At 39.5% G+C, this 17,728-nt stretch overlaps 1 protein-coding gene across 12 annotated transcripts in view; it reads left to right on the forward strand.

The window, feature by feature from the left end:
- Positions 1-17,728, forward strand: part of astn1 (astrotactin 1) — a 428,500-nt gene that overhangs the window by 180,729 nt on the left and 230,043 nt on the right. For all 12 annotated transcript variants that reach the window (XM_034614559.1, XM_034614557.1, XM_034614568.1 and 9 more), the window contains one exon: positions 16,589-16,755. In XM_034614559.1, the coding sequence (XP_034470450.1) occupies positions 16,589-16,755 (167 nt within the window). The remainder of the gene's footprint in view (positions 1-16,588; positions 16,756-17,728) is intronic.

A 17,728-nucleotide genomic window follows, 5' to 3' on the forward strand; every position in this document is an offset into this window, starting at 1 on the left:
TTAATGCTGAAATCTCAATGTCACTGTTGTGGTTAGTCTGACTGTGATCATGCTAAGAATTCAAACAGGGGCAAGTAGCCAAAACCTCTGATCACTGTTGGAGCAGTTATCCTTCACGCACTTGTGACGATAACACACCAACCATAACAGACATAAAACTTACGCATATCCCAAAGGGTCCTCTTGTGAGGGTAAGGATAAACAAATGAGTTTGATTCTAATTAGGTATTTATTACTATACAAAACGAGATGAGAATTCATTATTGACAGCTGAGATTGAATTGCGATTAGTGGGACAAATGTATCTGCAGGACGTTGACGCTGCAGCTCTGCTCCACGTTCACATACTGCGCAGATTTTAGCTCCAAATGACGTCCCTGGTCCAAGATGGCAGCACCTGTACCCATGATATTTTGCACATTGTGAGGAAGTGGAGCCCATTTTTATATACAGTCATTGATCCAGATCTTTTTCGACTAGACAAATACTGACTTGACATGATTGGACAGTGTGATTGCTGTTGTTTAGATTTTTATTTAATGTTTACCCTTAGGGGTGCATTAAAAAAACGTCCTTTCTGCAACTTCATGTGAATGTCCACATCTTAAAACTGCATTAACACAATATATTATTTATTATTTTTCACCTCCAATTACTTAATTTTTTTAACCAACTTCAGCCCTGATCATAAATACTGAATATTCATAAATGTTCAGTATTTTAACCCTTTAAAATACCAGTTTCATTGCATGATGCCACCATTTGTCAGTAAAAAAGAACCAAAGCATTTATCATTTTCCACATACTACATGATAATGATGTTTCTTTTGGAGGGTTAACACAGCTTGGCATTTGTCACTGATTAGCAGCAACTTTGACTTTGGTGCATTATTATTTTGGTGTAGTGTCACATTTAAAAAACACTACCCTCTAAAACGCAACAAAAACAAACACTTACACACACACACTGACAGCTTAGCATGCTGTTACTCACATACAGAAAGTCACAGCAAAATTGGTGTTTCACTTGTTATATTGTATTGATTCTACATGTAGACGTGTGCGTCATGTTTGTGTGTGTGAGTGGCAATGACAGGGAGTGAGGAATTATAACATTGCACAATATCATTTCTCAGATTTGTCTACCTATGGATACTGTCATAACTACACACACACACACACACACACAAACAGATACAAAAATATTATTATCATAATGCATGTGAAGGCTCTCATGTGTCATGTTTGTGTGTGCAAGTGGTTGAATTGGTGATAGTGTGTGCAAGTGTGTGAGAGAGACAGAGAGGGAGAAAGACACGGAGCAAGGAGGTGTGATAATTGCACAATGTTATTTCTCAGATTTTTCAACCCCTGGATTTAGTCTTGGTTTATCACACACACATACACATACACACACACGTTCTTTTTTACTCATCCCACTCTCTGAAGTCCATATTAACACACACACACATCATTTCAGTTGCAAACATTAGCTTTATGGGTTCCATTATACAGAAATAGTGCCACAACAGCAGACCAGGAAGTATGTATTTTACCTATGTGTCAAATATGGGAAAATGGGTCAATATGATGTTAAATAGTAAAAAAAAATATATATAAATTTGAAGCCAGGACCACAGAATGAAAGTTTAAAAAAGTGGAATGCATGCTTTTATGTTCTCGTGGCAGAGGGATCCATAAAAAGCAGTTCTAATGGGTTTCAATGGGGCCATTTTAGCTGCGAAGGTGCCGAAAGGTAGTATTTTTTTTTACACCGTGAAAAAAAAGGCATATCATAGGAAAAGAGGTTGAAGTTTTAACATTCCACAAAAAAATACACACTTTTGGAAAATGTCATGCAATATACATCAACACAGCCAAAATTATACAAAAATAAAAAACTGAAAAAGCCCAAAATGTCCCAGAGGTGCCCTTAAGGGTTAAGCGATTGATGGGCTTTGTTTCTGTACAGGAGCTTTTAGCTTCAAAGGGCACGCTGCTTTCAGTTCCCTTAAATCGAGGCTTGGTAATCCTGGAAAAACCTCGAAAGAACAGGCTACACTTTGAAAAAATACAACTGATACATCCCACCAAACGTGCTCTGCCTGACAGCTGCCAGAAGTCGACTTTTTCCACGGGTCGCTCCCTGATTTCTGGCTCTCATCTCTGCTTCAGAAGTGTACGTCTCTCTGATCATGAGCGGTGAGAGGACGAGCAGGGTGTGCGCAGGCAGGCAGGTCAATAGGTGGCCGACCGGTTCGCTGACCAATCGTCTGGACCAAATGAAATGACTGGTCGTGTTTATCACAGTCCTCTGAGGGCCACGGACACCGGCTTTGTATCTTTTTTCGACTTTATTCATTGATCAGGATTTCGACGAATTTGATAACAACATGTTTCAAAAACAACCCTACCATTAACTGCATGGATTTGGAGTGCAACAGATTTCCATGCACCAGCGTCCTTTAGTTAGCACATGTGGCAGCAGAGGCCCCTGTGCTCTATCCCTTTCTTAGCAGCCAGGAGTTTTTTTTGTTGATAATTCTGGACAGAAACATACTGTATGCTGCTGGCTGAAGCACTTCTTCTCTCCACTTTGTATTGGTGCAGTTCCCCCGAGGCAGCAAAAAACAATCTTGGGACACTAAGCAGTGTTGAGTGGAGTCAATACCTGGCAGAGATATAGCTGGACCTCAGCCCCGAGGAGGAATAGGAGCACATTAGATTGTCACCACTGATGTTTTTTCTCCAAGGGTCATGAGATTTATGTGGGGTGTGTTTTTAGGCTCAGAAGGTTGATGTCAGCATCTGCTGCAGATAATGTAGGTCTACTGTACAGGAACGGTACAATTATTGTGTTAATTGTTGAACAAAACACGTTGTATAGGATTTATGTTAATATTCACGAGGACGTTTTCTACTAAAAGAGAAGAGGTTACACAAGTTGCCTTTTCATGTCATCAAGATGTGAAGACTGACGAGTAACTGTGACAGGAACATGGTTCAGGCACTGACACAAATCATATTCAATGGCAGGAACGTGTCCTCCTCACTATTCAAAATCACATTTTCTGTGTAGCTCACATTTACAGTTTCAGTTGGATGTACTTCATAAAATCCCCATAAACAGTTTTTCCAACCGGTAATATCCCGACAGTAGAAGAGTAATAAAAATGTCCACACGCTCATCTGAGTCACTCTCAATTATTACCATTTGTTCTCAGCTATTAGGCTGTGGGAGCAGCAGGGAGTGATTTATGGTCCTTTTTTGCCCAAGGTTTTGTTTGTCAGACAGGAGGGAGGTTTCTCTGCCTTACAGGATTTTATACTGAGTGGTGCACCTCACCAAAGGGGAGATGAATGGGGATGCAGAGGGAGGGATGTGAGGCAAAGATGCTGGGGGGGAGTTGAAAGGGTCAACAAGACCATGAGAAGTTAGTTGCAGCGGTTTGACGAGCTGGGTTGACGTGTTGAACAGTAGCAGTGTGACACTCAGCTGATGGGGAAGTCGTGGGCATTTTAACCAGCAACATGAAGCAATTGTTGATTCCAGAAATCACTGCAGCCTGAAACAACAAAAAGCTAAATCAACCACCCATGAAACCAGCAGGTGCTTTTCTCTCTATCTGTTTTAATGCATATTATCTATTTGCACTTAATAACACTTCAATGCAGAAAATGAACCCACTTAGACCTGATTTGACATATGCATATTTACACCTTTCAGGACTGTGTACAACATTTTGCCTGCTTCTCCCTTTAGAGCTGGATAAGATGTGTGCATGTTTCATATGATGTCATTGTTTTAAAAGCATGTAACTGATGAAAAACAACCTGATTCACTAAAGTGCCTGCAGGAAAGGCAAAAGGCGTTATGAGAAATGTAATTTGTTTGTTTTCTGCACAATTTAAGATTTTAAAGTAGCGTCTCCGACAGTGGCTGCTGGTCTGAGCAAGGGGACCGACATTAAAGCAGATTACAGCAGAGTTTCATTGACCAAAACAGCATTGAAAATAATGAAGAAGATTTAGACCGAGACAATGTTCCTGCTGACCTGCTGACCAATGATTTGTCGGCAAAGGGAGGTCTCTGCTAGGATCTCTGGGCTTTTTTTGGAAGGGAAAATTAAATGATTTACGAAAGCCAAATATTTAAAGCAATTTTTTTTTCTTCATGTCTATCTGCATATCTTTGTTGGCAATTCTGTCAAACTCAGGTTTTAGGTGCTTAGGAGTCTTTTTTTTAATTAATTATTTATTTTTAGGTTTTTATTCCGGACCTTAGGTCTTAATTGGTTAAAGAATTAAAAGGTTAATTTCAAGGAAATAGGGGTAAATACATCAATATTACAGCAGTTTAAAAAAGCCATAACTTCACAAATATTTTGTTACACATCCATCATTTTTAAATCTCGTCATATCCATAAAGGCTGGAAATACAATAGAACCGATTCAATTGAATAATCCCTGCCATCCCAGTGTACTACAATCAACCTGTGGACTTTCAGGGGAACCTGACAATACAGCTGTGGTAATGTTACAAGAGTAAAATGTATTTTCAAAAACATTAATGTAGTGGAACAAACAGAAGGAAAAAATCTTCAGCAGCAGAGAATGTGCTCAATTCAACAAGTTATGAAATTTAACAAGGTCAAAGCTCCTTCTTCTAAACTGAGCAGAAAATTGTCTTTGCATTAATCATTTAGTGAAGTGTAAAATGGCGGAACAGACAGGGTAAACAACTTTTTGTCATTCAAACCAATAAAATAATCCAAATACAGCATAGTTACCTGAATTATGCATCAAGTAGGTGTGAGGTTCTTTTGTCAGGGTCCACCTGTGTGCTTGTGTGTCTGATGTAGCTTTTCCTGACTTGTGTGCGACCTCAACTTTATAACCTCAAATAATCCTGGTAAAAAGTCTGGGTTCCTTGTAGACCAAAAAGTGTCTGCAAGCAACAGCAAAAAAAAAGCCTCACCATCTCATTAGGAAACTTCAAACTCCAGCTCAGACGTGAGCAGGCACTTGCCACATGGTATAAATAATGCTTGTCTTTTAAAAGTTATATGTAACTTCCTTTTGTTAGGTTTCTCAGCTCTCAGTAACAAGGTTGAAGTTTTTACCTCTTCGTTACCAAGTGAGAAGCTAAAGTCCACAAAGTTTCCTGAATAATTTCCATCGCTTGAAATGCATCGTGGGTAGTAGCGGAAGACTTGAAAACAGACTGATATAAGTTTTTTAGATGAAAAGTGTCCGATTTATGGATACTGACACAACGCTATGGCAACAGTAAATGAAAAGACCCGGGGTCAGACGATAAGATCTTCCTCTTTGCACGGTGTCCATTTGACCTGGAGCGCCCTCCCTGTTGTGCTTTCTCCACTTTGCTGTGGATGCGAGGAGGGTTACGCCAACTTACTCCGCACTGAACTTCCTACCTAGAACATCCACAGGAGTCCAGGCTGAAAAGCCGGGCGCTCGGGGATGAGTTGGCCTTTGGCACTCGCTGCTTATCTCATCACTCCGGTCCGTGGAACAACTCTCTCAAGACAACTTTCTCGATTGAGAAAACATGAAAGGAAAGTTAAACTGTTGGAATATGTTGAAATCGCAGAGAGTGATTTCTTAAACGCAGCTCCTCAGTACAGATGCGTTTCTCTGTGAAGTTGACACAGATGCTCCTGGGGGCTTCTCTCTCTCTCTGCAGTGCGAAACAAAAAACTGATTTCAGGTTTGCAGCACATATATTGTCTCAGTTCTCTTCGTGAAAGATCAGTCAATATTGATGCCATGCATAGAGAGATGAAAGAAAAAAGACCTCAACGTGTAATAAGTGGATAAACATATACATCAAAATAAAGCTTTTTAAGTTCAAGCAATATCCTGTTTTTGGTCTAGTTTTGATATCACATAACTTTGCACAAACACATTTCTCCTAAAGGGCAACATTGAGAGTATTTTGTTATTCTGAATTTGCACATTGTAATGACCAGTTTTGCTAAATAATAGAGCAGCCTTCAAACTAAAGGACACTATAATTTGTCATCGCTCTCCTCAGTGACCGATATATCCCGTTTTTGAAATGACATTTTCATCAGCACAATGGTATTGTTTGTCAGTGTCTTCCAAAGTCATTACAAACGACAGTTATACTGAATGGTCAAAGGAAACGATTAATGACCGTTGGCAAGAAATGGGATGCACGCTGCAGTCTCTCATGTCACGTCATATTCAAGTGACACACTTTGATGGCCCAACCATCCACTCTAAAGGCCTAATGGTCCAACCACAGTGTCTGCTGGTCAAACTGTGCCTGTAACAACCTTTTAGATCAGTGGGCATCAACCTTATCAGGCCCCAGATCACTTTTTATTCCAAACGTAAGCTGAGATCTACCACCCTGAGATCTACCACCCTGATATCTTCCACCCTGATATCTTCCAAAAAAACTGTAAAAAACCCACAACCGCTACTGCAGAACAATGTTTTTACATAGGTTTTGACTTGAATATGGCCATAAATATGACTATTTCCTTGTATGAAAGTAGTCCCTTGTACTCAAATAAATACAAGTACTATACAGTATGAAGCAGTGCATCATATGCTCCTGCAAATGTTTCACAATAAAAAAAACTTTTTAAACAAAAGAATTGATTCGGTCAACAGAATTGCGTTTTTCTTTTTTAAACGCATGTAGGAAGTGTTGTAACCTTTTTGTGTTTGTGACATAAATTCATCAGATAAACATTCAAACTCAGGTGTAAGATCATTGTCTCTGTTTATTCTGCTGTGAACCACAATGTTTATCTGTCTATGTCACCAACGTACATATTTCCAACACTTCCCGAACCCATTTCAAAGTAAAAGCACCCCAGAGTTTCACTTTCTGAATCCATTAATTTGCTCTAACAGGGTTTTGATTGTTATCGACAGACAGACGATGCACATTTTCATTCCAGAGAGTCCTGGTATTTAGTTTAGTACACAATCTGACAGACAGGCTGCCAGTGTGAAAAACAGACAACTGATACCCAACAATTTAGTTCCTTTCTAAAACAGGAGACTATGTCCAACTGTGTACAAGTGATTGCAACAATTTGATGCCTTCAGAAACAGACGGGCTGGAAGTGTGCACCTCTTCCCCCATTTGTATTATTCAGCATGAAGCTGGAAAAAAAGAAAAACTGAAATCTGACCAGGGAAGCAGAAGGTGGAGACTCTGATCACTGGGTTGTAACCTTCCCTCCATGTGTGATATTTCAGAACAGATATTAGATCTTTTGCCTATTGACGTGGTCAGCAGATACGAGGTGTGACTGAGTTCACTTGAAGCATACTTAGGCCTTAGCAGCATCGTGCTGCTTCCCCCGAGAGAAAACAGTGATTATACCCACTGCCCAACGATGTCCTTGTTAGGTCACCATAAACATAAGTTACTTTAGGCATTTGAACAAATAACCAATGCTGTCATTTCTATGGTGAGAACAGTCACCAACTGAAATAAAAACAACAACATGAATTGTCAAAGCCTCGAAGGCACAGACATGGAAATATAATAAGGCACTACGGTACGTCGGAAAAAAACCCCCACAGCTACTTTTGATATGACCTTTTCACGGCAGTAATATAATGCACAGCCAGAGATGACAAAACAAATTAATTGTACTGTTGCACTTCCTGTTGAGAAAATAAGTAGAGCACTGTGCCTGTGTTTTGTGCACATCATCTTACACCTGTGTAATAAATAGAGGTGTGAAGTGGGAGAAGCAATTTTGGGTGTTTCTGCTTCCAGAAGTAAAAGTCAAAGGTCATGCGACCCCACGGCTGGAGCACTTCTACTAACTCGCTCAGTTAAATCCAATCGACTGTACAAAATACATCGGAATATCTTTCTAAAACGATTGAGGGCACATACTTGTTCATAACATTTACCATAATCTTCATCAAGAACCATCCAATCATTGAATTTGAATTCCTGCCACATGAGCCGTTAAAGCTAGGCTAAGTAATCCTGGATACAGGCCAGACCAATACATTCTATTAGCCTTCTCGACAAAGCTAAGCCCACAAAACACATAGACGCACACTGCCTAACAACTGCTAGAAACCTTTTCAGTAGGTCTCCACTTCTCCAAAACAAACCAGGACATGGTTTTTAAAACTGGTCAATTATTTTACAATGTAAAATGTTGAATCATAAAGCATTAGATATAAAAAATATAACCTTAGAAAAATCTTTGGAACCAGCAGCTTCTCCAACCAATACAAATGAAAGATACAGAAACTTTTTGAACTGGTTTGTGGATGATTTAAATGTCTGCATTTTATCGTTTTACAGTCAGGGACCCCGAGGTAAATATATGAATATGAGTAGACTAAACCATGAAGACTTAATGTAGATCCTTTGGAACTTTTAAGACTGATATGACCCTTTTAAGAATGATCAATACTCTCCTATTTATGCATTACCTTGCTGCCCAAGTCCTCAATCACTGCACATATCCATTGATCTACCTAACAGACAAATTTGAAAAGTGCATCGCTGATCCAACTCCTCTTGCAGGGATTTGTTGTTGTTTGGCAGTGGCACAGCACTGATTCCTTTAAGCCTCAAAAGCACTGCAGGAATTTATCTCCATTAGAAACAGGATTAAAAGGCATGGTGGTTCAAGGGCTTCCCAGAGCAGCCTTGGTACGGCTAGTTCCATTTACATGGCAACGCAAACCACACTCTCACTCACTGTCCACTTATTAAATGCTCTGAGATAACTGGTGATTACTTTCTGTTTTATCAGTGAAGGGACATTATAAAAGCCTGTGCTTCGTTTGGAGATGGAATATGCCCTGTTAGTCGCAGGTATATAAATGCCACACGGGATTGATTCAGCTCCAGTTCTTTTCACTGTAGATTGTAAGGTTTAAATAGGACATACCGATATATAGAGTCATCCCTTTTTGTTAAAACTTTTGTAACTGTATTTGCAATCTAATAAGGGATGCTGCATGTGTGAAGCTGCTGAGCCGCTTTGACCCTTTACCCCTTAACTCTTACCTTTGGGTTTACCAAAACACCTGGTTCACCTGTCGAAAGTGGCTCCTCTTTCACCATCTTACCTTCGAGAACTCTATATGTTGCCCTAAAGCTTTATAATATTTTTAACCTGAGATTTAGAGGCTGAAGGTCCACAGTTGAGCTCAATGGTGTTACCTGCTGGCGTCATAGACCTTTGCACATTTCTGCATTCAAACCTCTTCACAGCAACCATTCAGAACTGTGCTCAATTACACTTTGACCTGCAGCAATAAAGAAGCCTGTCAGTTTTAAAAGGGGCTGATTTGAAGGTTAGGGTTAGATGGAACCCTCAGTGCTTCGTACTTTATCTACCTTTGTTTACAGGATCCCAAAGTCCAACCCCTCTCCCCACTGTATGGGTTTTATTTCAAGTTGATCATGTTTTTGAGCCCGCAGAGCTTTTGAACTTTTTTGAAAAGTATGTAATGATGGTTGAATAATCATATTTTTCTTAACCTGCACGGATTAAATCATATTGAAGTCCATAGTAAGGTTTTCAACCTTTTCAAATGTGGCAAAACACTGTTAGACACCAAATTCCACATGAGAGCTAATTATCTTTTGCTCAGAAATGTCATATGGGTTTCATACCAAATAAGTAATTGATGTATTATGTGAAGTGTTGGTTGAATTTAAAAGTTCAGATTTTTCCTAACCTGAATGGATTGAATCGAAGTAGTGACGTCCATAGCGACTTATCCAACCTTTTCAAATGTCGTAAAACGCTGTTAGACATCAAATTCCAAGTGAGAGCTAATTATCTTTTTCACTCTGAAATGTCACATGGGTCTCAAATCATGTTAGAGAAGGGCCCTATGATATTAAATACCTGAATAAATACAAACATGTTATTATTTTGTAAGAATAGGTAACTGAGGATATATTTAGAGTATTTGTATTTGCTTTCTTCACCTAAGACTTGTGCTGAGAGCTGTTAATCAGGATTATTTTCTTATCATGCCACTCATGCTGACTCATTAAAGTATTGCACCTTTCTTGGCCACAGATTTCGAACAGAACAACAATGATAAGTTTTTAATCAGATAAAATGTCGGAGGATCCGGGGACCGTTCACTCGGGGAGTGGTTTTCTACAGAGGATTATCGATTATTTACCCAGGATTATAGACCAGATTTGCTGAAATCTCAAGTGATAACAATCCACTGACAAACACTCTGGCAGGCACGTATTCTTAATGATTATTATCCTACGGACAGCCGGAAAATGGCTCAGAGTTATCACCATTCCAGTTTGTCGGAAGCCTATTATGGCAGTCAATAACCAGAGCTATCTGCGGTTGGCAAGCTACAGTGCAGCGACCCATCAATACCAATTCCTCTCAGCCTGCACCACATATCCACACATCCATTGATCGCGCTGAGTTGCTGTGATTTAAAAGACTCGGTGCCACAGATTTGTGAGGAGATTCAATGTTTCATGTGCTCTTTGCATTACAAGTAATAAATCATTCGTCACAATGGCCCCTCGCAGGTTGACAAAATCAATATCAGTTTACCAAGGGAGCAAGGCCAGGGACCACTCATTCAACATGTGACCCCATTCTGTGCAGCTACTACTACACATACAGTACTAGAACATACTATACATGACTGTTAAGGAGGTCTTTATGAGGTTGGCTTGATACACTGAAGCAGTTATACATTAGATCAATGATCCTCCAGTACTTATCCCATTATGTTTTAAAGAATTGTTTTAAGTGGCTTATAACATTTGCAACAGTTTATTAATGGATGCAGCTAGTGATATAACAAGTTAAATGTGTGTTTGTGACATTTCTGGTGAGAGCAACAGGGGAGAGGGGCAACACGGTGGTGGGGTGGTTAGTACTGTTGCCCCCTAGCAAGAAGGTCCCGGTGTGAATCCCGGTGTGTCCGGGGTCTTTCTTTGTGGAATTTGCATGTTCTCCCCATGTTTGTCATCTTCTTCCCACAGTCCAAAGACATGTAGATGGGAATTAGATAAATTGGGTTTCATTCATCAATATCTTCTTCAGAATCTTCTTTAATTTGTAAAAACTGTAAGAAAACTGTACGTCACATTCATGACACGTTCTTAAACTGCAATGTAAATGTAAATTATATTTATATAGAACATTTAAAACAACTTGGTTGACCAAAGTGTTTCACAAAGTAAAAGGTACAACAAGAAAACAGCAAAAATACCAATGATAAAAAAAATCAAATTAAATAAAATCTAGATGTCATGTAGTTAATTTGATACTTGTACATAGTCAGAGCATTTTTGACTTCAGAATTGTTCACATCTTAGTTTTTATATTGATGAATGCCATGTCTTTGTAAGTTGAAAGCGCGTGTCAGTTTTACCTATTTAGCGAAGGGGTAAACGCTGTGTCAATGCCCATATAAGGGCATGAGACTACGGTGTCGTGTGCACACAGAGAAATCACAGAAACTGAATGAAGCCAGGATTGATTGAACGAAAATCTAAAGACGGCGCTGCACCGGACGCAAACCGTAAAATAAGTTGTTATACGTAGCAGTTAAACATTCAGTGAAAGCTGTATCGGGAGAAAGTCGCATTAATTGAAGTAAAAAAATAGTTTGATCTCAGATTTGAAGTCATAATACATATTTTCAAACACAGTAGAGAGGGAGAAGGAAAAAGAAAAGGAAGGTGCACAGAGTTACCTGAGCTGGAACATCACTGGAAACACAGCACTGCAGGTGAACCCTTAGCTAAGCATCTGTGGTTGAAGGGAGCCAGGTTCACACTAAATGTTTTGAATCATATTTGGTCAGGTTCTGCTCGATGAGCGGTGAGCTCACCGTGAGCACTGGTGTGCACCGTGTGGTGAGGATGTATCTCCTGAGCATTCTCTCGTCTCAGAACAGAAAAAAACTCGGTTTTCAGAATTAACAGGCTACACTTGGACGAAACATTTTAACTAAAAGTTGCAGCTGTAAAGCTATGGAACATGTCACACATTTAATATGGAAAACCTAAAGATGGGTGACTATTTTTGTGACTTAATATTCTCCTCTTCAACATGTTGATGAGTTTAACAAGTGTTATCATTTGCAGTATAGAACAAATTATAAAACAATTATAATATGCACTGGAACTTCTTTTTTTAAGATTAAAATTATAAAATATTATGGTTATTTAAATCTTATTATACAACTGTAGAATTTAAAGTAAACAAAACACTGACTGATTATTTTACACAAGCTTTTCAGTTGACAAGTGTGGGTAAGAGTGCACTTAATTGAGACAGATTCCGTTCTTACATAAGAACAAATCCCAGGAAGAACTGCATTCATGAGTTTTAAGAAGAATTTCTTCTTCAGTTGGTGAATGAGGCCCATTAACTGTAGGTGTGATTAAATGTAAGTGTGAATGGTCATACGTCTTTGTATGTTGGCCCTGTTATACACTGGCGACCCATCCAGGGCGTACCCAGCCCCAATGTCAGCTGGGATTGGCTCCAGCGCCCCCCACCACCCTCAAAGGATAAGCAGTGTTGATGATGTATTTACAATTAAACAAGAGTATACTGTGATTCACACATGGTTGTGATAGTTAAATGTACAAATATGAACAACATCACAAACCAACTCCAAAGAGTGTCGTTCTTTTACAACAGTTCACACAATTCAGTTCTATAAACTTCTATAAAATAAGAATCCAAACCTCCAACTCTGAAAAGTAGCAAATCAGAGTTTGTCCCAATCAGGTTGGCTGGAAACTGCCAAGACTCAACAATCAGTGTGAAGAGTGGTATTTTGTTTTCTCATTTCCTCAAACCCTGTATAAAGCCCAAACTAACAATCACTAACAATAGCATGCGGACACCTGCCCCATCTCCTTACTTTTCCCTTTTAGCTTCACTCGTTGAACCCCCTTCGCCGTCTTACCACTGGGTGTCCTCAGTGTGTCCCCACCTTTTTCTGTCACCTGATCCCTGCAACCCCCTGCACACCTGCTCCTCATTTCCTCCTCTTGTATGCACACCTGCTCTCTTGCCCATATAGCCAAATCATCTATGTCGCTTACTTGCCATACCTGTCGAGCTGTTACTTCCCATTCCTGTGAGTATCCTTCTCCCGTCCATGTTATGAACTTATATGCTGCCCATGCCTGTCTTTACCTGACTCTGCTGCTTGGTTTTGTTGCCTTGGTAATGGTCACAGTCTGAAAAGTTTCATTTGTTATCCCACTAGTTATAGTAGTTTAGTGACGAGGCATCTGGTACTCCTCCCTTTCTTCCTAAACTTGGCCATCAATGTACTGTAGAGCTTGAAACATCTAAAATAGATAGTTGCTCCCCCCAGAGTCCCTTCTCATCCTCAATAAGTAAAGCTGAAAATATTCATAATGTAAAGGCCTCATTTTTCTCTTGTGCTTTGATGGGCTTTTGTTCATATGTCCTCTGAGACATACAGTAGAAGCTCAGAGAAGTTTCTTATGCAGTGATTCAACTATGAACAATATAGATGTGAGTTTGTGCGAGTGGTAAAAAGGTGTGGGATAACTTCTTTTAGTTATTGAAAAAGACAGTCACTCCCAATTAATGTAAAAAATAAATAAATATATATGTGTGTATTTTTGCCACACTCACAAGAGCCTTTCATTTTCTGGATCATAGGATGGTTTCATTATGTTATAGTGCATTCAGGGGGTGTCGAAATAATCAGAAATATGAGTTACCGACTAGGAAAATTCACGTGAACTCGGAAAAGTAACAAAAAATATGGGTACACAAGGTGCTGAGTTGCCGACATCAACACCCATAAACCAATCGGTACAATTTTACACTTGGCTCTAAATCGTAGCCTTTAACGTGAACAATCTGTATCTCTCACAAACATATAACTAGACTAGACTGGACTTTTTAGCCAATACAGACATTTTTATGATGAACACATGTATGTTATTTATAGGCCTGTCACACCTCATGCTTTTTCTTTGCTCTTCATTATAATATATAATATTGGAAAGAGTTCTAAACACATTTATACAACCCCTTTGCTTTCCAGTGTTCATGTTTTGGTTTTTTTTGTGCTCATTCCAACTTCAAAACACACCAAAGTTGAAACAAAGCCTTCACAACTCAGGAACCGTCTGAGGTGAACCATTTGCACAGTTATTTCATGTCTTTTTTCCCTCCAGGCTTTAGTAGGCTTCATAAAAGTGTACAGCTCTACGATAAGTAACGTTTTTAGAGCTTTTTTTTTTTTAAAGCTGCCGCTGTAACTCTTTTATGTATAATGATTTTAATATAGCACACTAAACCCTAACAGAAAAAAAAATGCATAAAAAAATGGACATTGTACCTCCACACAAGGCATCAAGAAGACTGGAATCCACAACGAGCGCGAGACGTTTATTAGCCAAATGAGCCACTTGGACCTGCTGATGAAGGGAGTCGGACTAAATAATAAAAGCAGTCGCTGATGTGTCGGTGCTCAGAGACGAGCAACTGACTAGTCGCTGTTCTGAAGGTAGTAGCGCCTTGTTAAAATGCACTCCATCAAAGTTCCCTTTGAAGTAATGGCTGACAGAAAACATAATGTGAATTTGAGTTGACAGGTCCCTGGGGAAAAAAAAAGTCTTGGGAAATATTGAACACGGCTGTGGGAGAGGGAGACGAGTTGAAGTCAGGTCTCACACCTCTCTTTTACATTCACCGAGCATTATCTGCATTTAAATTAAGTCAACAGCTCTGTAAAAAAAAAAAATATCTTGATTTAAATTTTTTATTTTATTAATTTCTGTGAAACCCATTGTTTGGCAAATTTCAAAACTGAAGGATTTCATTTCACTCTTCCAACATGCATCTAGTGCTCTCTGGATCGTCTGGGAATCTAAATGTTAAACCGCAGTATTGCCTCATCTCCCTCGACAGGACAAGAATCCTTTTTTAAAAAAAGGTGTCTGGTGTTCTGCCATTTCATCACCGCTCCTGTCATTCTCTGCGCCACAGTAAATAATCAAGTGGGCGTGCTTCGCGATGGCTCTTTAGCTTTGTAATATATACAAGAGGAAAGTTTAAAGCCCTCTTTGTGAAAACCAAGAACCGATTATGCAGTGAAAAATTGACATTCCGTGGCTGAATGTTGAACGAGTCAACCAGAGGAAATGCACTTTTCTTCCATTGAGGCGAAGCAAAACCACAATACTTGGACGAGTGATACTAAACAGCCAGTTTGTATTCCAGTCTTTATTTTCCTTCTATTGCTCAACAGATGGGAATGTCGAAATCCACTGAAAGTCGGACCAACACTTACAACACACGTCCATACTGATTAACGTCAATAAATACTGCATGTATTGCCATGACCCTTTTGTACTAACCTTTATGGTCCTCAGGCGGTGAGTCTTATTTCACATTATCTGGTTAGATATCTAAATAACTGTTGGACAAACTGAAATTTTGTCAAAATATTCATGCTGCTTCGGTTAACTTTGTTGATGCTCCAGACTTTCGTAATGGTGCGTTCACGGAAAAAAAATCTTGTTGCGTTACTTGCACGAGTTTTGTCGCAGGATTGCAAGTGACCCGACTGACGGGAACTTTGCGACTATTTGCATCTTCGCAGTGGCTTTGTTTGTAATCTCAACGCATGGCAAGATTAGCTCCATCTTTTACCAGCTTGCTGACATTTATGGTTTTAAGTGAACAATCCTTGGTATAGATTGACGTTTGGAACAGAATCAATTGCACTAAAATTGGCAGGCTAAGTTAGCTTTGCTTAGTTACCATATGGCTTGAAACGCTGTTGAGCACATCCTTACAGAGCCACAAGCACAATCGAGGACAGTCTTGTTGTAAATGCTGCAGCTCGTAAGAAGAAATTCAGTGACAGAGCATAATGCAACCTGAGAGCTTCTCCCTGTGGGTTGAAAATGTGTCTAATGGCTGTTTCTCAGGGAGAAGACTTGACCCGACCTTTACCACACAACACAGCTATATGTCATCTATACAATGAGTCTTTTGATGCATTTTATTTTGATGTAGGCAGCTTGGATTTGATTTTAGAGGTGAAGTAGTAGATGGAACGGTTTGCTGTCCCAGTTCAAAGCAGTTTATCAATTAATCCTCGAGGTCGTGACATAGGGATTCTTTATTGCTCCACTATAGGACTTGTACCTCCTCCAATTGTATTGCAGTGTTAGCAAATACCTGGCCCCTGTATGTGCCGGCCTCTGATTTTCTAAATGTAAAGTGTCTCTAAGTGTTAAAAGCCTTCCGATGTTGCCTCATGCTATTATTTAGGCAGATAATGTGAGAATTTAATGTGAAACGGCTTGTCTCGTGCAGCCTTTACACACTGAGCTCGGTGCTTATACAAGCCCCACTAATGGGAACAGAAATCTGGCAGTTAGCATCCTGTGGCACAGATGTTATCGGGTCTGTTTACCTGCCCCATCTGGAATTTGTGTTAATGTGGCAGCTCTAAGAAAGCATCCCTGAATGAAGCAAAAAAATCTGCTCTTACTAACATTAGTCATCTAAAAATGTTCTCTCCACAGTGCCCTCCGGGGTTGAGTCCTATGAAGGATGGGTCCGGGTGCTACGACCACCACATCGGCATCGACTGCTCCGACGGTTTCAATGGCGGCTGCGAGCAGCTGTGTCTCCAGCAGCTGGCCCCTCTGGAGGATGACCCGACCCTTTACAACATCCAGATGTTCTGTGGGTAAGGAAGGACAGATTTGACATAATAATTCATAATTACACACATTACAGTGGTGGTGACCTGCTGTCAGTGACCAGAGTTTGATTTGATGTGGCTGTGATACAGGTTTTTGCAATCGCCAAAACTGTGCGGACATGAGTTACCTCTTCGTGTCTGTGGCTGAGTTAATTTACTTAAACGGTGACATCACCCATATATCTTCTCTGTTAACTGTCAGTAGGACATGCTCAGCCTTTTTATTATACATTGACACAGAGCATGGTTTGATGGTTAGGTTTTTCACTCTTTAATATGCTACTCACTTGTAGTTGGATATCGCACTCAGTTATGTTGAAGATACTTAAGTTTTAGAACATTGCATCATAAATGTCTTTGCGTCACTCGCTCGCCTCCACCTTTTCATAGATATTGAAATATACAGGTAATGCAGGAATAACTGTATTGTCTATAGTTTGTTGTTAAGTATTTTAAGGTATACCTTATTTAAATATCAGATTGTCCATTTTTAGTGACATTGCATATAAACTTTTATTTATTCTTAAATTCGGAAGATCCAAGTCTTGAATGAATCATGTGTTTTAACATTGTTGAATAGCTTTAAGCCATAGGGCTTTGAAATGGTGCTTTCTGCCCTTATGTGAAATAATCCTTGAAGACCTCACCATTGATTTCATGAGTTGAATTACATACAGGCTGTTGTAACTTCTCATAGACTGAGATCTACAAAAAACCCAATTATTCAGCACACTAATCGCTCATTACAGTCGCTCGCATATCGAAATTGCAACAGACCGCTCAACTGGTGGTTGAGTGAGGATGAATTGATTTGGTCTCCAGCGTTTATGTATAAAGTTTTTAAAGTGAAACTGAGGACGTTTAAAAAGTCCATCACATTGTAAATGCTTAATTTTTTTCCATGAGAGTGCACATTTGTGAGAACGTCGGCCTCCTCGGTTTGAAATGAGTTTAGAAT

This window comes from Hippoglossus hippoglossus, chromosome 17, assembly GCF_009819705.1.
Source record: "Hippoglossus hippoglossus isolate fHipHip1 chromosome 17, fHipHip1.pri, whole genome shotgun sequence".
NCBI lineage: Eukaryota > Metazoa > Chordata > Actinopteri > Pleuronectiformes > Pleuronectidae > Hippoglossus > Hippoglossus hippoglossus.